The sequence below is a fragment of the Sceloporus undulatus genome, chromosome 7 (genome assembly GCF_019175285.1).
Source record: "Sceloporus undulatus isolate JIND9_A2432 ecotype Alabama chromosome 7, SceUnd_v1.1, whole genome shotgun sequence".
Lineage (NCBI taxonomy): Eukaryota > Metazoa > Chordata > Lepidosauria > Squamata > Phrynosomatidae > Sceloporus > Sceloporus undulatus.
Genome location: NC_056528.1, coordinates 22,891,797 through 22,910,635, shown reverse-complemented (window position 1 = coordinate 22,910,635; position 18,839 = coordinate 22,891,797). Strand labels below are relative to the sequence as shown.

Here is an 18,839-nt window from a genome sequence, read left to right as displayed (position 1 = left end):
TTATGGATACCTCACCCCCAATTTGTGTCAAAGTGGCAAAAAAAAAAAAATGAGATTGTTGCTGTGATGTGCGGTTGCCGCAGCAACAATCCGGGGCCTCTGGCTGCCCCTTTTTGCCCATCTGTACAGCCCCAAAGTACCAGAAACAGCAAGTTGCAGACAGTGAGTGAGAGCAATGGTACAATTACTTACAGCAGAATGAGTGAGTAAAAATGCCAATGTTAGGCCCATGTTATTCTGACTGTAGTCCCCAGAAGCTTTTATGGAAAAAAAATTATCTAAGGCCCGAAGCAGCTTTATTCTGGCCTGTCTGTATCAGGCCTAAGATTCCAAGGAATGTTCACCATAGAAATACATTTAATTTCTCAATGTTTTCCCAAGGGATGGAGAAATGTAACCCTCCAGATGTCGTCAGAGGACCACTTCCATCAGCCCTGGTCAGAAAAGTATGTGGTTAGGGATAATGGAAGGTGCAGTCCAACAACATCTGGAGGGTCACATGATCCCCAGCCCTTGCCTTTCCTAGTCCCAAATTTGTCCCAGGAGCAGCTAATACAGTTTCCAGGTATGCTAAGAACACAGACCACCACGTCCAGAATTCAACAGCTATTGCTTACTTACTAGTGACTTCAGCAAGGCCTCTGACTTCTCGAGCAGCAATCACACTGTCACTTTCTTGACTCTTCAGAAATGCCAAGGTTGTTGCTTCCCTGAAACAGAGACAAAAAGCTTTAAGTTTACCAAACATTGTTGTTGTTGTGCATCTTCAAGTAATTTCAGTCTTTATGAGGTTTTCTTGGCAGAATTAGTTGAGAGGGGGTTTGTCTGAGCCATTCCTCGCATGTTGAAATAGTATGACTTGCCCCAGGTCCCCTAGGAGATTTCTATGGCTGAGCAGAGATGTAAACCCTGGTCTCCTAGTCCAGCACTGAAACCACAGCACCACACTGGCTCTATACGTGACTTCTAGTTGACTCCATTCCATGGTGACCCTGTCCCATGGTTTTCTTAGTTAGATTCCTTCTGAAGAGGGTTTCCATCACTGTCTTCCTCTGAAATTGAGATGGGGTGACTGGCCCAGGATCACCCAGAGGCTTTCCATGGCTGAGAGGGATTCAGATACCGGTCTCTCAGAGTCGTAGTCCAACACAAAAAGCATGACACCACACTGGTTCTCTATAAACACTGCACAGGAACAACTACTGGCAGATCAAACCAAAGCTCAATCTATTCCAATAAGCCCAGAGAAGTTGCTAGTCAGTTTTTAAAAGGTTTACAGATCCACGTAAGAGGCTAAATAGTTGTTGTTCCTGTGCTGCATAGAGAAAAGGGGAAATCTCCCTCTACTGTAGCCAGCATGGAAAGGCTTCTTCCAAGTTGTGTGTAAAGGAAAATGCCTTTAACCACACTAGCTGAGGAGGGAGGGTGTTATCCACCTTTTCTTTTGCCACCAGCAGGAAAACCAGGTGGAGACAGAGAGGCAGGCCTGGCTCTCCTCCATCAGTCTCAGTCTGCTCCCTGGCTTGCATATAATTCTGTATGCTTGCCATACGCAGACTTCCCAACCACCTATGATTGCTAAGCACTGAGTGAAACACAAGTCTGTTGTAGACTAGAATCTTTTTTCACTGTTTCAATAAAATAGCTTCTTGAGACCAAACCTGGCTGGTCATTTCACCTGTCTCAGGATCACAGAACCTACATGCTTGACAACTGGAGGCCATGAGAGTGTCCCCCCTTGAGCTAGAGGAAGACACTTGAGCTAAGCCTGGGTTGTGAGCATTAAATCAATACACACCTCTGTGAAGCTCAAAAGAAAAGCACAAAACAGCCAGTTGCCATTGCCTCCTGTTGTTGGATTATGGTGAGTGTCTCAGGAATTTCAGGACAAACATTTTTATATGACTGCCTGGCACTTATGGTCAGTCTCCTCCTAGCATGGTGCCCTCCAGAGACAATGGATCACAGCTCCCATCTTCTTTAATGGGCCCACTCCAGCCACTAGCTGTGTTACTGGGAGCTGATGGGGGCTGTATTCCCACACATCCAGACAACCTCAGGCCAGGCAAGGATGGTGTAAAAAGTCAACACAGAGTCACATAATGATTTGGTTCCTTACTTGTAATGCACTGGGTTTTCTATGTAGTCATCATTGGGCATTCCTTCAACCCATGTCTGCTGACGATGCGATAAAAATCCAGTGCCGGAACATGTTTCTGTGTCTCTCACCAAGGGGATCCTTCCTGGAATCTGTGGGAGTTTGTGCTGCGCTAATTTGCTTCTCGCCTTTCCAAGAGTGCGCACGAGGTTTATCTTGTCAAAGCCAAAATACAGAAATGAGATATCTTTCTCCATGGAAAGAAGCCAGAAACAAACAAAGTTACACGTGAACCCAGTTGAAGAAAAAGAGAGGGAGCACAGGCAGCAGGCTTAGGGACTTCTAACTTCCAGGATTAACTCCTAATCATGTTTTATTGCCACAATACCACTTCGAGACCTGCTGTGAAGTCCCATACCGCCATTTTACTCTGGCACAGAGGTGACTCAGGGTTCCCCATGGCGGCGCCCACAGAGTGTCAGCAATGGCAGGTTCACTCACCCTGGTATGGCACCAAGGGCAGCCCCTTGCCATGATGGGGGGGGGAAGCCCAGCAGAAGTGAAGGTGTGAACCTGCAAGGGAAGGCTTCTTTGTCTACAAGCAGATGTGTCTGGGCTGCCCCCCATCATGGCAGGGGGCTGCCCTTGATGCCATACCAGGGTGAGTGAACCTGCCAGAGCTGATGCTCTGTTGGAGCCGCCATGGGGAGCCCTGAGTCACCTCTGTGCTGCATTGAGATGGCGGTGTGGGACTTCACAGCGGGTCTAGAAGTAATAGTGCCACTCTATTCTGCTCTGGTCAGGCCCCACCTGGAATATTGTGTCCTGTTCTGGGCACCACAATTCAAAAAGGATGTTGAGAAACTGGAGCCATGTGTCCAAAGGAAGGCGGCTAAAATGGGGAAGGGTCTGGAAGCCGTGCCCTATGAGGAACGACTGAGGGAGCTGGGGATGTTTAGCTGGAGAAGAGAAGGTTAAGAGGTGATATGATAGCCCTGTTTAAATATTTGAAGGGATGTCATATTGAGGAGGGAGCAAGCTTGTTTTCTGATGCTCCAGAGAACAGGACCCAGAGCAATGGATGCAAGCTCCAGGAAAAAGGATTCCACCTCAACGTTAGGAGGAACTTCCTGACATTAAGGGCAGTTCGACAGTGGAACACACTCCTTCCTCAGAGAGTGGTGAAGTGTTTAAACAGAGGCTGGATGGCCATCTGTCAATGGGGATACTGTGATTGAGAGTTCCTGCATGGCAGAATGGGGCTGGACTAGATGGCTCTTGGGATCTCTCCCAACTCTAGGCTTCTATGATTCTGTGATCTGGCCAAAGGCAACCCAAGGCGCGGCTGCTGTGAGCCCCAAGACCCCCTGTGGAAGAGCTCCGCAGTGGAAGGGCTGCCCACTCCAAGGAAAGATCCCAGGTCTTCCGCTCTGGGCCCCACAACAAACTCCAGCTCCCAGAATTCCATAGCCTTAAGCAAGAGAAGGAGCCAAAGCGGTGCCAAACCGGGTTATTTCTCCAGTGTGGATGCGGGCTACTTATCCCTCGGCTATGTATTTCTGACTGGAAGCCCTTTTCTCTGTACCTCGTCGTCAAAGATCTGCCGGTAGACCTTCCCGCTGGGGACGACGCGGGAGACCCCCGGAGTCGAGGCCATGCTGCTGCCGCCGAGGCCCGGAGCCTCGCTCCCTCCCAGAGAACGCAGGTGTCCGAGGGAAGCGGCGCAGCGTTCCTCCGTCTCCACGGCAACCACGCGGCGGCAGGGAGGAGCGCACGCGCCGGGTTTTTTTCTCGCGAGAAGGGACGGGATCCAAGATGGCGGCTCTTCCATCGCGCCGTTGCCATGGAGACCGCTCGCGGCCTGGCCCTTTTCCTTTAGCCAAAAGGCCTGAGGGACCTCTGGGGGCGCGCTTCAAGCAGCCCAAAACCAAGGCCTCCCCAAAAGCGAATGTATAAGAAGTCATTATAATTTTTAATGTATTTTAAGCACTATTTTAACTGTTTTTAAGAAGAATTTCCAAATAGGACTCTCTGTATTAGAATCATATTTATTATTTATTCTATTTATTTATGGTATTTATACCCTGCCCTTCAGCTCTAAAGGCTCTCAGTGAAGCTTACAATTATTATTACTCATCCCTCCATATGTATGGATTTGACTATTCTCTAGTCCTCCAGCGCAACTCTATGGTCGAATTTTAACTAAAAGTCGCACTGAAAGACCTAGAGAGAATACTCTACTAGGCCTTTGTAGCTCCTCCAGCACAACTCTATGGTCAATGTCTGGCAGATGTTGACCAGAGTTGCGCTGGAGGACCTAGAGATTCCTAGAGGTGTCCTCTGAGGTAAAAACATGGTGTTGCCTGGGAGAAGACTTTAAATTATTTTAATGTGTAGACATAGCGCTGGGCCAGTATGGTGCAGTGGTTTCAGCATTGGCCTTTAACTCTGTAGACCAGGATTGAAATCCCCTTTTCAGCCACAGAGAAACACTGGCTAGTAGTCTCAGCCTCAGAGGAAGGCCATCTCTTCTAAACAAATTTGCTAACAGAATCCCACAACAAGGTTGCAATAAAGCCAGAAATGCACACAACAACACATTTCCTAATTCTGGGTTACTTCTTCAAAACCTGGGGAAAATTCTCTGCCTACAACTCTGAAAGTTGTAGGACAGCAGCCTCGCTGCCTCCTCCTCTTTTTCTTCAAGAGATGCCCACAAATACACTTCTTGGTAGTAGCTAAATGAACCTCCTCCAGTCAGAGGAAATCTACCATGTACTGTAGGCAAGCTGTTGGGGGCTGTTTCCTTATTCTCTCCTCATGGATTATCCTCAACATTAGATGCCCCATGGGTCTGTGCAAGCAGAAGCTGGTCATCAGTTTTCATAGAATCACAGAGATGGAAAAGACCGCAAGGGCCATCCAGTCCAACCCCCTGCCATGCAGGAAATCCAAATCAAAGCATCCCTGACAGATGGCCATCCAGCCTCCATTTGAAGACCTCCAAGGAGGGAGACTCCACTACACTCCTAGGAAGTGTGTTCCACTGTTGAATAGCCCTTACTGTCAGGAACCTCCTCCTAATGTTGAGGTGGAATCTCTTCTGCAGCTTGCATCCATTGCTCCGGGTCCTAGTCTCTGGAGCAGCAGAAAAGAAGCTTGCTCCCTCCTCAATATGACATCCCTTCAAATATTTTTTACAAAGGGTTCTGCTGCCCCAGAGTTCTGTTAGCAGGAGTGAAAACAGTATCTGCAAATTGTAAAAGAAAAAATAAACACTTGTGCTAGGTTTTCTTTAAATAAGAAAACTTTATTGCCAGTTTTTGTAAGGTAATCCTTGTGCCTTTCCCTTTGTCAAACGTCTTGCTCACGGGGCCTGGTGCAGTGCCTGCTTAAAAATAACCAACCAGTAGCAAGTGATTTTGACATCAGAAAGAATGGGAAAGGGGGATCCACATATTCCACAGCAGTCAGAGTTCAATTTGTCTTCTGCAGCACATTGGTGGAAGTGTCTCAAGCAGAAATGGGTTGAGGCAGGGGCCAGGGGAGAGGAGGAGACTCCTATAACCTCATACCATCTTCTCTTTACCCTCCTCCTCCTCATTTATTTCATTTTTATGACAGCTTTCTCCCAGCTCACAAGGAAAAAAAAACATTTTAAAAACTTTACAATTAAAATTTCCTTATACCATCCTGGCTGTTTGATATGTACCACCCTGGAGCTGTGCAAGGGAGACACAAACCCAGAAATGCAGGACAAAGATTGCTTTGACTAGTGGGTCCCACCCAAGTCCACCTCAGGCATGTGTATGCAGAGTCCCTCCCTTGGTCCACTTTAAGCTCACTTAAAGCCCACTTTCTCCAGATCCTCAGGCAGGATGCGGCCCTTCTTGCGGGCCTTGGCTTTCTTCTTCTCCACCTTGGCAACCTTCTTCTTCTGGAGGTTCTTGCGACGTTTGTCTTGGCGCTGCTGCATCTTCTCTGCCACCTGCTCAGTCCGCTTCTCCCACTGCTTCTGGCGCTGGGCCTTGCGCTTCTCCTTGTGCTTGAGGGCAGCCTTCAGCCGGTCCTCATCATCACGGATCTTGATCCCTTCTGCCTTGTAGAGGACGTTGGTCCACTTCATTTTTGTCTCCAGTTCCTTGGCTTTCTCACTGTCTTTGTCCTTCAGCTCTTCCAACTTGGTCTTCCGTGCCTCAAGCCTGCTGAGAAGCTGCTTGTAATTCTTCCCTGTCAGAGGTGTTATGTTGCCCTTCAGAGTCTTCCTCTTTTCTTTCCGCTTCTCTGCTTTGCTCAGCTCCTCTTCCTCATGGACTTTGACCTTGTTAAAGACAATTTCGGCCTTGTTGTCATTCTTTTGGGCCTGGGTCTCCAAAACAGGCTCCTCAGTTTCCTTCTTCTCCATTTTCTCCTTCATCTTCAGCTCTTTTCTTCTGCGTTTCTTTCTTTCCCTCTCATATTTCCTTCGCTGTCTCTTCTCCAGCACAGCTGGTGACAATTCTTTGGAACTTCCCTGTAAGAGATGGGAAGGTGAGGGGAAAACAGAATCATTTGAAGGGTACCTCTTCAACTGCTGTTGGATTCTAACTCTTATCAGGCCTGCCTGGCCTACATAGGTGGTGATTAAGAATGATGGAAACATCAGCCCAATGACCTCTAGAGGGCTGCACTTTGCCCACCCCTGAATAAGATGGTCAGTGCCAGGAGGGGACAACCTGGCCTGCAGAGGGCCCAGAAGATGTTCCTATTCCTAATCTTGCACCCTGACATGGGGTGATTCCTTTGCACACCTGTCCATCACAACTGGAAGGAAAGGGGGTGGGGGTTACAGGAGGAGATGCCAGGTCTCATGTCTAATGAACAAGGTAGGAAGAAGTCTTGGCACTTGGAAGAATGAACTAGGAAGGAAGGACATGAGGAAACGAAATGAGGAGAGATCAACTGAAAAGAGTAGGTTACATTTAAATCTCCCATGGCACAATCCTATGCATTTCTACTCAAAAAGGAGCCCCTCTGCTTTCACCAAGTGAATAGAAAATTACCCCCCAAAAAAGGATAGAAGCTCATGCCTCCCTTCAGATCAGTGGTCCCCAAACTTTTTCAGGCAACAACCCTAGCACCACCACCACCCAATGCCTACTTCCTGATATTAAATCTACTGTTCTACTGCAAATTTAAAACAACCAATTTGGTCACTGCTCCCTTTGTACCCAGTCACCTTGGGATCAGCAACCAAGCAGCTGGCTGAAAAGCTACTAAGAAGCTTATTGTTTGTGTCATCCTTGCAGTAAAGGCCAGCGCAGGCGAGAGGCTTCTCAGTCACTCTCAACTGATTGATCACGACTCTTTTTGCACCTGGTTACTATCAGAGCAGCAACCATGCAGCTGGCTGAGCAATGTCACAAAAACCTCTCACCCTTTGCTTTGTTGCAAAGGCCTGTGTGGGCAAGAAGCTTCTTGTTCACTGCTCAGCCAGCTGCTTGATCAATGCTCCCAAGGTGACCAAGTGAGGGAGAGGCTTCTCTCTAGCAAGGAAGGACTCTCAATCTGTCTTCATTAAAATGGACATGGTTGCAGCTGGTGTGTGTATAGTGGGTATACAGAGGCTACATGCTCTGGATTGGAGACCTCTTCTCCAATCGAATGAAAGAAAGCAAGAGCAAGAATGAAAGAAAGCAAGAGCAAGTAGAGCACACAAAGCTTAAGCGGGGTCTTAGACTTGAAAGTTCCTTTTTGCTGTTGCTTCTTCCCCACTGCCACATTTTCTAAGTCCTTCCTCCAGTCAGTCAGTCAGTCAGTACCAAAATGGTGCCACTCCAAGCAACAGAAATGATGCTTTGCACCCAAACCTCCCATGAGTCTCCAGGCACTACTAGTGAAAGAAGGCCAGCCAAGAAAGTGAGCTCATGTGGACAGGTGAAGAGTGGGAGACACCACCACACAAAGTGAGGCTTCATGGTGGTTTTAAGGGACAGTGAAAATAAGTTTCATGTAACCCTCATCCCCACAATGGTCCAAAAGGCTGGTTCCCCTTGTCTTTCTTGCCCTCTTTCCCCCTCATTGCCCCCCTGCTGCCCTCTTTCCTCTTCACTGCCTGCTAGATCTTTCCACTGTCCCGGAAGGGGCATGCCACCCACCTTGGGAATCATTGCTTCAAAGCATAAGAACTGTTCCTTTTACAAGGATGTTGATCATACCTGGCCAGAAACTTCTCGGATCTTCTCATGCAGCCTCTGCCGTAAGAGGTTCATTGCAGAAAAGGAGCTGGATGCAGTCTGAGTGCCTGCATGGAGAACCGGCAAGAGCAATGAGAAGAGGACAACAGAAAGGAGCAGGGCAATGGCTTCTCAAAGACCCAGCACAAGTAAACCTTCCCTCTCAATCCTGAAATTGCACCTAGTAAAACCTGTGCAGGACTGGTACTTTCATAGATCCCTTCAAGGCAGTCCCACTCCTGGCTTACCTGGGACACCATTCTCTTTCCCTGCATCATCAGCAGCTGATCTGCTGTTGCTGGATTCTGATTTCTTAATGGCTGGTTGTGTTGGCCTGGTGGAGGACACTCTCCTGACCTCAGGAGCCATTTGCTTTCCAGGTGGGGTTCCCTTCTTCTCACCAGGCTTCCTGTACTGCTGCAGCTGCTTCTTCTTTTTCTTCTTCTTCTTTGGCTGGGAGCCATCATCACCCAAACTGCCTCCTAGGAAGGTGTGAAGTGAAAGAAATGGGTTTCAAGAAACGTGGGGAGAGGAAAAGAGACAGTGATTTGCTATACTTTGTTCCTAACCTATCTCTAATCCCTGTATTCATTTAAAGTGCTTTTCTATCACCTCTCAACTCCTGGGGTGTTGTACAACAGCTAAAAGACACTTAAAACAAAGCACATGCAAAAATATATGTTTTAATTAAATTTAAAAGTCATATACTTTCCCAGTGCTGGGTCCACAGATACTATTGGATTACAACTCCCACTGTCCCCATCTAGCGTGGCCCATAATCAAGGAAAATGGAAGCTGCACTCCAACAACATTTGAGAAGTTGAGATTGGGAAAGGTTGTGAATAACATCCATACTGGAGGCAGCTCTCCCAGAGGTAAAGGTGATGCTCCTGCTGAAGGGCAGAGACTGAAAAGGAAGCAGCATGTGTCACAATGGGTTCCCAATATGTGCAGAACCACTTTGGCCAGGGTGGCCTGTAGCTGAGGCTACTGTGCCTCTGACCTTATGGGTTCCTGCCTCAAGGAACCCACAAGGCTTATTCAGCTGGAAAGCCAGCTTGGCTCTCTCCCCTCCCCATCTCTGCTGGTGCCGACCAGGGCCTGCCGAGTCTGATATCAACCTGGCTTTGCTCTTTCCTCTTCCCTAGATGGCTCCCCCTCCATTTCACCCCAGTATATAGGGTTGCTGTGTGGCTGTGGCCTAAACGCATCAGAATTTCATGAATCTCTGTTTGTGGGGTTGCACATTATGTGATACTCATGTTCAGTGGTAACATTGTGCGACACACACATTGGTGTTCCATATGGCACTCCGCAACCTTGAAGTCAATATGGATGTTTCACATCTCATGAAGCTTAATTTATTTATTTTATAACCATTACTTACTGTTGCACTGTCGTATTTTATTCTATCGTTAAGTCACCTCGATTCTGTTGGAGAGGTGGGGCGAAAATAAAATGTCCTATTCTATTCTAATGCATTAGAAACACCATCTCAAAAAGTTAAGCCAAAGCATCGCGAAATTGTACCAAATTTCCTTTTTTGCGGAGGGTGGGCTTCCTGGGTGCAAATTTTCTTAGCCAGCTGTTGCAAGTAAGAGTCTTTGTTGATTAAGCTGGCCATTTCGGACGAAGACGCAGCAATAAGGACACCGCGCTTCCCGCTGCAGAGAAGAGGACGTCACTCCGCTGACCAAGGCCTTGTCCGTCTTTTGAATCTAGAGCAAAGTCTGATGGGAATCCACTTCGGGGGCTCTGCTTGATATTTCTATTCTGCGAGGAGAAATTAAACCTTGAGTAAAAGAGAAAGAGAGAGAGAGAGAGAGAGAGAGAGAGAGGATGCATCCACACTGGAGATATAACCCAGTCTGGCACTGCTTTAGCTCTTTTCTGACTCAAGGTTATGGAATTCTGGGAGTTGGAGTTTGTTGTGTGGTCCAGAGGTCAAGGCTTAACTCTTTGTCTGACTCTCTGCTATGGAATTCTGGGAATTGGAGTTTGTTGTGGGCCCAGAGCGGAGCTCTGCTCCGCTCTGGGCCCACAACAAACTCCAACTCCCAGAATTCCATAGCCTTGAGCCAGATAAAGCTTCACTCTGAGACCCACAACAAACTCCAACTCCCAGAATTCCATAGCCTTGAGCCAGATAAAGCTTCACTCTGAGACCCACAACAAACTCCAATTCCCAGAATTCCATAGCCTTGAGCCAGATAAAGCTTCACTCTGAGACCCACAACAAACTCCCAACTCCCAGAATTCCATAGCCTTGAGCCAGATAAAGCTTCACTCTGAGACCCACAACAAACTCCAACTCCCAGAATTCCATAGCCTTGAGCCAGATAAAGCTTCACTCTGGGACCCACAACAAACTCCCAACTCCCAGAATTCCATAGCCTTGAGCCAGAAAAGAGTCAAATCGGTGCCAAAGTGGGTTATGTTTCTAGTGTGGACGCAGCGGAGGAAGGGCAGCTAATAGGGAGGACTTACACCCAGAGCACAGGACTGTCCCTTCCACTCGCGGCTCCAGCGCTGCTTCCGGTTTCAAGCGGAGAAGGACGCATCCTCTTCCGGGGGCGGGGCCTTCTCCGAGGTCAAGGGGCGTGGCCAATGGCCAAAGGATGGATTCGAATCCAGATCCCTGCAGGCCATTTGGAGTGGGAGGCGGCCCCTCCAGAACACAACTAGCCATTAAGGGGCTCCCCTCTTTAGGGGTCTCCAAGGGCCAAAACACACTGCAGAAACAATAAACCAGTTTGGGACCGCTTTAACTGCCCTGGATCAGTGCTGGGGAATCCTGGGAACTGTAGCCTATTGTGGCACCAGAGCTTTCTCTGACAGAGAAGACTCAATGTCCCACAAACACTACAGTCCCCTGAACTCCCCAGCACTCAGCCAGGGAAGTTAAAGCGGTCTCAGACTGGATTATTATTTCTGCAGAAATAATCCAGTTCGAGACCGCTTTAACTGCCCCTGGCTCAGGGCTAGGGAATTCTGGGAGTTGTAGTTTTGTAAGGCATTTAGCCTCTGTCTGGTGCCACAGCAAACTACAATTGCCAAGGCTGGAGTGTGGCTTCTGACCTCTTAGGATGCATCATGAATCATTTAAACAGCATACCTCCCAAGTGACCCAGAGCAGCTTTATTTTGGCTTGTCTGTATGGGCCCAAAGGAAAGTTTAGAAAAGGGGGGGGGGGGGGGTTATGTTGTAAGAGGGACTAAGCCATGGGAATTGGAAGTGGGTGCTAGTTTGGGTGCTAAATGGGGTTAAGGTGGGGTTTAGATTTTTGGGGTTTTAATATACTGCTTGGCTATTAGGGGGTAGTTTCGGCTTAAACGCTGGCTGGTGAATTACTATATGTATTCAACAAAGTTCTTTGCTATTCTTCAAAAACCTGGACTGATTGGTTCACATTGGTTCTGAATGTACTCAAGTCTGACACCAGCCGACCCAGGAACTGGGAGACGGCCATCTTGACTGGGCACTCCCCAACCCAGGGAGGAGAGCAGAGGGCTGCCTGGAAGAGAAGGAGCCTCTAGTCTCTGCTTATTCGACTGATCCAGAGCTGGGCATCCCACCCTGGTGTCACGCAGAGCGGCCAAGTGGCAGAGCCAGAAGGGCCCAATTGGGTGCCACTCCTCTTCTGGGGTGTCACTCAGCACCTGTCATGCCCCCCTAGTGATGCCACAAACCCAGAGTCAGAATACTGGAAGAGAAAGCAAGCATACTCCAGTAGGGCTGGTACTCTGGGGCTGCTTTGCCCACATATGTCCACCCAGAGACCACCAATGGTTTCTAAGTTCAGAGCAACACGGAAGCACTGAGCTTGCGGGCTGCCAGCATTATTTTTTGCCTGCCACTCAACCAAATGAAGCTTCTCCCCCCCACCCAACCTTTTTTAATTTCTTTGTTACGGCCAAGACGTATTTCTGCATCCCCAGCTGCCCTGAAGGTGAAGTGCAGAGTGCCTACCCCAAAAATGGAAAGGATAGTAGGTTTGTGATGTCGAAGACTTTCATGGACGGCATCCATAGTTTTTTTTTGTGAGGGTTTTTTTTTTGGGCTATGTGGGCATGTTCTAGAAGAGGAAGAAACTCTTCTAGAACATGGCTACATAGCTCGAAAACCCCACCAAAAGACGATAGGTTTGCTTTACATACATTCAGTGTGCCTGTAAGGACCACCCAAATAAATTCAGGAGGGAACGACTTTGATGGCACAAATCTAGGAAGTGGGACAATGGTCCTCTTCTTATTTAATTAGTAGCTGCTGGCAGATTAGAAAGTGTAAAATCAGGAGAAGGCTCCTCCCTTCATACACAGCCGAACCACCATGAAGGAAGTTGGGAGGCTTACCTGGGTAGGTAAGAAAATACAGACTCGAGTGAATTAATAATCTTACAGGTACCAAAGCACAAAACTTGGGGTGGGAGGAGGGACCAGTCAGATGCCACTGGACTATAACTCCCATCAGTCTTCCTTGACTATGCTGATGTTGCAGTTCATCACTTGAAGAGCCACATACAATTCACGCCTTCCCTTTTTAGAATTAAAAAAAATCCTTGGTGCCTCAATCCAACATTCCTATTTAGAAATTGTAATTCAAATTGTCAGCCTGTAGTCAGTGGACAATTCCATCAATAAAGAAGTAGGTTCCTTGGGGCCATGCAGCCAGTCCTCATGCAAAAAACAGCAGGTGAGGTTCTAAATCCGAGAAGCTTTAGGTGGGAGGAAGGTTGCCTCAACACAGCAGCCCAAACCTCCAAAGCCCACATGGTTGAGGATAGGTGCATTCCCTTTCAGGCATGCTCCGTGGGGCCCGCTCCGTGCCCATTCATGTGCGGGTGTGAAGGTGTGGAGCCTTGAGGGGCTGGAAGGTTCTGCTCCATCATGGCAGCTGCTAGGGGCATGGAGAGGCTCTCTGGAGACGATGCACCCGTTTCCTGTCTCCAGTATGCTTCACACAGAGGGAGGTCGGTGGTATCAGACAGGCTGTAGCTTTCAAAGCAAGACGCCCATTCAGGAGAAAAAGGTAGCAGGTGCCAGAGAGAAAAGAGGGACAGGAGGGAAAGGAGGATGAAAAAGGCAAGACAGAAGCAACAGTGTTAAGAAAATAGCAAAATAGCAGCAGCAGCAAGTATAGTTAGCACATCCCCTGAGCCATGCCCCAAGGCCTTCTTTCTAGGAAATGAAAACTTGGGAGGCCAAACCCACTGTACTGCAATGCCCAGCTAGCAGTGGTTATTGCTGAGGTGAGATAGATCCTTCTGTCTGCCTGAAGACTCCTCAAGGAGAGCCAGCGGAGCCTCCCGGGGAACAACGAGGCCCATGCCCCTAAGCCCATGCTCCAGCCAGTGTGGCCAAGGGTGGCAGAAAGGCTCCAAGGCAGGGCTGGAGAAGGCACAGAGGGAAAGGGGGTCTGTGTGGGGCTTCTAAATTCACACATCCTTACACTGCCTTCTGGTTTCCTGATCAGCAGCTGACTTTCCAGGAACTGGCAGAAGGGAGGAAAACAATTTCTGATCCTTGTGGCTCATGCTCAAAACCCACTTTTGCCTCAGGAATGAATCCTGGGAAGCTGGGAGGTTTCCTCTGACCCTGTGGAATCCAACTGTTCTTCCTCAGCCATGCTAGCTGAAGTATTTATCAGGTATTTCCAACCAAGAGAGTCAGGCAGCATCTACACTGCAGAAATAATCCCATTTGATACTTTTACTGCCATGGCTCAACACTATGGAATTCTAGGAATTGTAGTTTTGTGATACATTTAGCCTCTCCTGTCAGCTCTGGTGCCACAAAAAACAATTCTCTGAATTCCATTGAGCCATGGCAGTTAAAGTGGTGTCAAACTGGATTATTTCTGCTATGTGGTGCAGCCTCTGTGGTGGAACTAAGTATTTCCTCAGGCAATCAGAAGGGTGTTTGTGCCTTCCCCAGTTTGTTAACTACCATGTGGGTGCTCTGGATGCTGCACTTCCCAGATGCTTGCTGTCAATAGTCAGGGATGAGGACTTGCCTTCCAGCCATATCCAGAGAGCCACACATTGTCCAGTTTCACCACGGAGGAACATGCCCACAGATCTGCTGACACACACTGTTCTAAAGCAAAAATATCACCTATCATCTCCTCATGACGGCTCCCCCATCCTTCACCCTGCAGGAACCATGCTCCGAAGTATACAAAAGGTGCAAAGGGAGGGAGACAAGGTGCTAGTGAAGGAAAAAGCAAGCTTCGCATAGAGGGAGGGGAGAGAGCGGACACCTGAAAAGCCATGGCTTGTGCTTAGAAAAATAGAAAAGCAGCCCAAGAGTGTTTTTTTTTTGGGGGGGGGGGGATCACTGGTCTTTTATTTACCATCAAGCTTGTTGAGGTTTTTATGGGTGAAGAAGTTTAATATAGAAAAGCATGACCATATACTTAAGGTTCTTTTTAAAAGCACCTAACATTCTGGCCCTGTAAACCCATTCTCCAGAGGGAACAAGAATGCTTAAAAGAGAGGATTTCCCATCACATTGTGCAAATGCCAGATGAGAGGATCTGGAGTCAGAACTTCCCAGTCTCTTGGCAGAGCTCTGCCTTCTTGGGCTGGATGAAAAAGCCCCATATAGCACCTTCTACAATGACTGGTCTGCATAAAGCTGCCTTGGGGTGGTCAGGCTTTGTGTCCAGAGCCATTTGGCCTTCCCTCCTGATTCTTTCCTCACTGTATACTCTGAAAGGCAGAGCTCCGATGCTGGAGAATACCTGCTCTGGTCTTGGTTTACAGCTGAGCCTCAAGCCCTGTTCCAGAAGAACAGATCTCCTCTGGTGGGGGGGAAGGGGGGGTTCTGTCTTTTTTTAAAGACACCCAATTCTCTGCTGCTCAATGGCAGGGAACAGTTTAGAACTGCAGAACAACTTACAGGCAAATGACATGCTCAGTTCCTAAGCGACAAACGATGATGGGGAGAAACAACAAAAACAGAAGAGGCCAGACACCCACTGCTGAGTTTGCAAAACTTTTTTTATAAAGTCTTTATGCATGGTGTCTGGAAAGTGCAGGGCCTCAGAAACAGCACTGGGGGCCTGATGTGTCCCCAAAATGGCACTTGGCCCAACCCAGTTCTAAAGCCTCATACCATAAGGAGAAATGTAACACAAATGTCAATCTACAAAAAACAAGGCCACATGTTTACATTCACAGACAGGCAATTTTCTTTGGTACAGCTGGAAGAAACCCATGAGAAATACCCAACCCAGCAGACTCTACAGAGCTGCAATCCTACAAATTACTCCTAGGAGAAAGCATATTTTAACATGGTGAGATCTAATGCTGGGCAAATGTGAGCAGCACAGGGCTGCCATCTGACAGGAAGTTACATGCCGTTTCAGCACCAAGGGTGCCAGAGGGTCTCGCAGCCCAATGCTATTCATTCAGAGACCTCGGAGGCAGCAGTGCCCATTCCAGAAGGCTTTCCCTCCCCCCAATAAGCTTGGCCAGTCACCCTGTAGCTCAAAGATGTAACTTTTCTCAAGCCCTGAGTCAGATGACCACACATGCTCTCATAACTCATAAAGGAACGGAGGAGACTGTCCTCAGCAGGTCATTTTTGATTTGGTAATGAGAGAATTGGCATGGTGAGAAATGTCAGTGTGATGTCATGGTTTGAGTGGTGGACCAGAATTTCAAGAGACCTGGGTTCAAATTGATCTGTGCACATCCATAAAAACCTACTGGGAGACCTGGGTCAAGTCACACTTTCTCAACCTCAGAGGAAGCCAGACCTCAAAAAAAATCTTGCCAAGGAAACTCTAGGTAAGTCAGAAATTACTTGAAAGCAAGCAACAACAATCCTCATGGGAGAAAAAGTTGTCTTGTCTTATTTCTGATCAACAAGACTGACCATCAGGAGCTATTTAAAAAGCCTGGGTGCGTGTAGCTCTGCTTTGTAGCCCTGGAAGGATCTGGATGCAATAAAAGCCCTGGTGTGCAGGCTGGCAAGTTTTGCATGACCGAAGACCTCAGGTCTGAAGAGTGGCAGTCAAAACACTATCAGAAACATATGAAACCACCTTGTAACAGTCAGAGCAATAGTTCATCACCTTTGTCAGCTTGCAGCAAAATTGAAATCCAATAGGATAGTTCAGCCTCCGCTGCCCAAATGCCTTCCAGGTGTGTTAGACAGCAATTCCCATTCTGGGGTTATGACAAACACAGCCCAACACATCTGGGTGGCACCAGCTTGGGCATGATACCTATTCCAATCTGAAAGTCAGCATATGTGGAAGTGGGGTACAGGGCCAACCTTGTGGTGCAGCTTGGGGGACTCACTCTACTCCACCCCATCTATTACAGAGCAAGCTCTAGATGTATAATGTGGCCAGCTCCCAAAAGCCACTGTAACTGCCCAAAACAAATGAGGTTGTTGGGGTTGGGAGTTTGGGGACCAGGACAAGAGCGGCTTTTCAGAGTCTGTCCAAAAGGACAAAGAGGTGGTTGCTACAGAACAGTCCATAGATTTACTTGTACCTGGAAGAGTAATACTCTTCTTCCAGCTCATAGAGGTCAATGGAGAGTTCATCGCGCAGCGCTATCAGCTTCTTGTCGCATTCTTCCTGCAGTCCACGCAACTGCTGGTTGCGCTGGTTGATGGCTTCATTGACAGAAGGAAAGTCATTGAGGATCAGGAATTGCTTTAGGTCAGAGACCAGCTTCATGAGAGATTCACCAGCCCGGACCTGGAGGGAGGGAAACATTTCAGTTTATACCACTAGGTACCCTAACAGGCAAAGAAAGACCTTTGGCTCATAAATCATGTGGCAGAAGTCTAAAAATCATCATTAAAAAAAATCTATGACTAATTTTAGTTGGAAATAAGCCACCTTGGGTCCTGCGCAAGGAGAGAGGCAAGATATAAATTAAACAATTTTAAAAATGATTTGATTCTCTGCATATTTTGGACTACCGTTCCAAGAAACCCCAGCCAGGATATCCCACAAGCATGTATTTTCGGAGTCCGAAAACATCTGGAGGAACAAAGCCTGAGAACCACAGCTTTTGTGCACTATGGCACTTCTGGCACACATCCTACAGGATTGTAACTGAGCTGAAATTGCTCATGGGGATTGCCAAGTCAGTGAATGGAAAAACAACTGCCATTCACCGCTTGATCCTGGATGAGCATGCCAACTTGGTGTGTACCACAGACTTGGATAAGACTGGGTTCGAAGTCCAGTAGCAGTCAAGCCCGGGAGGGGAGTCGGGAGGAGATGCTGTAGTGGTCTATCTGGATTTCACCCCCTCACCATGTGCCCTATCTGTTTTCTGGGCTCATGTGTGTAAACCTGAAGCTGGGACTTCACAATTCATGCTCAGAGTAGCTCAGATGACCGGCTGCCTTGATCATGTCTTCTTACATGGCAGAAGGGGGCAGGACTGGATGGCCCTTGGGGGTCCCTTCCACCTCTAGGATTCAACAAGGTCCAGAAACCGAAGCTGGGAAACAAGTGGAGTATAAGCGAGTACAACAGCTACAACACTCACAATGTTGGCAGCCCTGACATGCATCTCGTAGTTGTCCTGCTCGCCCTGCGTTGCTCGAGACACTTGGGTTTCTTCTTCAATCTGCAAGAAGGAGAACAAAACTGAGAAATGTAGGCTAGACATTGCAAGTGTTAAGTGGATTTGTAATTGGCTGACCAGCCGAACCAAAGAGTGCTCAGCAATGGCTCCTTTTCATCCTGGAGAGAAGTGACCAGTGGGGTCCCACTGGGTTCTGTCCTGGGCCCAGGACTATTCAACATCTTTATCAATGACTTGGATGAAGGAATAGAGGGCAGGCCTATCAAATTTGCAGATGACACCAAATTAGGAGGAGTAGCTCCTCTGAGCCTAGAGGACAGGATCAAAATTCAAAATGACCTTAATAGATTAGTAAGCTGGGCCAAAAGTAACGAAATGAACTTCAACAGGAAGAAATGTAAGACACTGCACTTAGGTAGAAAAAAATGAAATGGGGGATACCTGGCTGAATGAAACTATATGTGAAAGGGATCTGGGAGTCCAAGTAGACCACAAGTTGAATATGAGCCAACAGTGTGATGCGGCAGCTAACAAGGCCAATGCGATTTTAGGCTGCATCAATAGAAGTCTAGTGTCTAGATCAAGGGATGTAATAGTGCTACTCTATTCTGCTCTGGTCAGGCCCCACCTGGAATATTATGTCCAGTTCTGGGCACCACAATTAAAAAGGGACATTGAGAAACTGGAGCCATGTGTCCAAAGGAGGGAGACCAAAATAGTGAAGGGTCTGGAAGCCATGCCCCAAAAGAGAGAGAGACCTTGGCGGTCTTGACGATCTCAGCAAAGTTGTCCATGAGAGACTTGACATCATCCTTCAGGCGCTTGTTGTAGGACTGCAGCAGGGCCTCTTTGTTCTGAGGGAGGACGCGCGGACCCGACATTGCTGCCTCTGCAGACCACAGCCCCGCCCCCTTCTCCTCCTCCTCCTTCTCCCATTGGCCGCCCCCAAAGACCATAGAGACTTCCG

At 48.0% G+C, this 18,839-nt stretch overlaps 3 protein-coding genes across 10 annotated transcripts in view; all 3 read right to left on the bottom strand.

Annotated features, from left to right (window-relative positions):
* The window catches only part of CCDC180 (coiled-coil domain containing 180), a 47,574-nt gene extending 43,743 nt beyond the window's left edge, over nt 1-3,831 (bottom strand). For all 4 annotated transcript variants that reach the window (XM_042480582.1, XM_042480585.1, XM_042480584.1 and 1 more), the window contains exons 1-3: nt 3,684-3,831; nt 2,120-2,313; nt 622-710 (exon numbers count right to left, since the gene is read on the bottom strand). In XM_042480582.1, coding sequence (XP_042336516.1) covers nt 622-710; nt 2,120-2,313; nt 3,684-3,755 — 355 coding nt within the window. In that variant the 5' untranslated portion in view covers nt 3,756-3,831. The remainder of the gene's footprint in view (nt 1-621; nt 711-2,119; nt 2,314-3,683) is intronic.
* A 1,556-nt stretch (nt 3,832-5,387) lies between these two features.
* SURF6 (surfeit 6) lies at nt 5,388-11,021 on the bottom strand. 3 transcript variants are annotated; one of them, XM_042480369.1, is made up of 5 exons: nt 10,801-11,021; nt 9,844-10,105; nt 8,562-8,795; nt 8,296-8,381; nt 5,388-6,611 (listed from the first exon to the last, which is right to left on the bottom strand). In XM_042480369.1, the coding sequence occupies exons 2-5, from the start codon at nt 9,935-9,937 to the stop codon at nt 5,940-5,942; spliced, it is 1,086 nt and encodes a 361-aa protein (XP_042336303.1). In that variant the 5' UTR covers nt 9,938-10,105; nt 10,801-11,021; the 3' UTR covers nt 5,388-5,939. The 3 variants fall into 3 exon arrangements, with proteins under 3 accessions (XP_042336303.1, XP_042336302.1, XP_042336305.1); XM_042480368.1 differs by having other exon boundaries at nt 9,844-10,086; nt 10,801-11,020; XM_042480371.1 differs by lacking the exons at nt 9,844-10,105; nt 10,801-11,021 and adding an exon at nt 9,701-9,833.
* Nucleotides 11,022-11,531: 510 nt separating this feature from the next.
* On the bottom strand, nt 11,532-18,799 carry MED22 (mediator complex subunit 22). 3 transcript variants are annotated; one of them, XM_042480186.1, is made up of 4 exons: nt 18,631-18,799; nt 17,834-17,914; nt 16,820-17,028; nt 11,532-13,301 (listed from the first exon to the last, which is right to left on the bottom strand). In XM_042480186.1, exons 1-4 carry the CDS (start codon nt 18,751-18,753, stop codon nt 13,109-13,111), a joined length of 606 nt encoding a protein of 201 aa, XP_042336120.1. In that variant the 5' UTR covers nt 18,754-18,799; the 3' UTR covers nt 11,532-13,108. The 3 variants fall into 3 exon arrangements, with proteins under 3 accessions (XP_042336120.1, XP_042336119.1, XP_042336121.1); XM_042480185.1 differs by having other exon boundaries at nt 11,534-13,307; XM_042480187.1 differs by lacking the exon at nt 11,532-13,301 and having other exon boundaries at nt 15,296-17,028.
* Nucleotides 18,800-18,839: the final 40 nt, after the last annotated feature.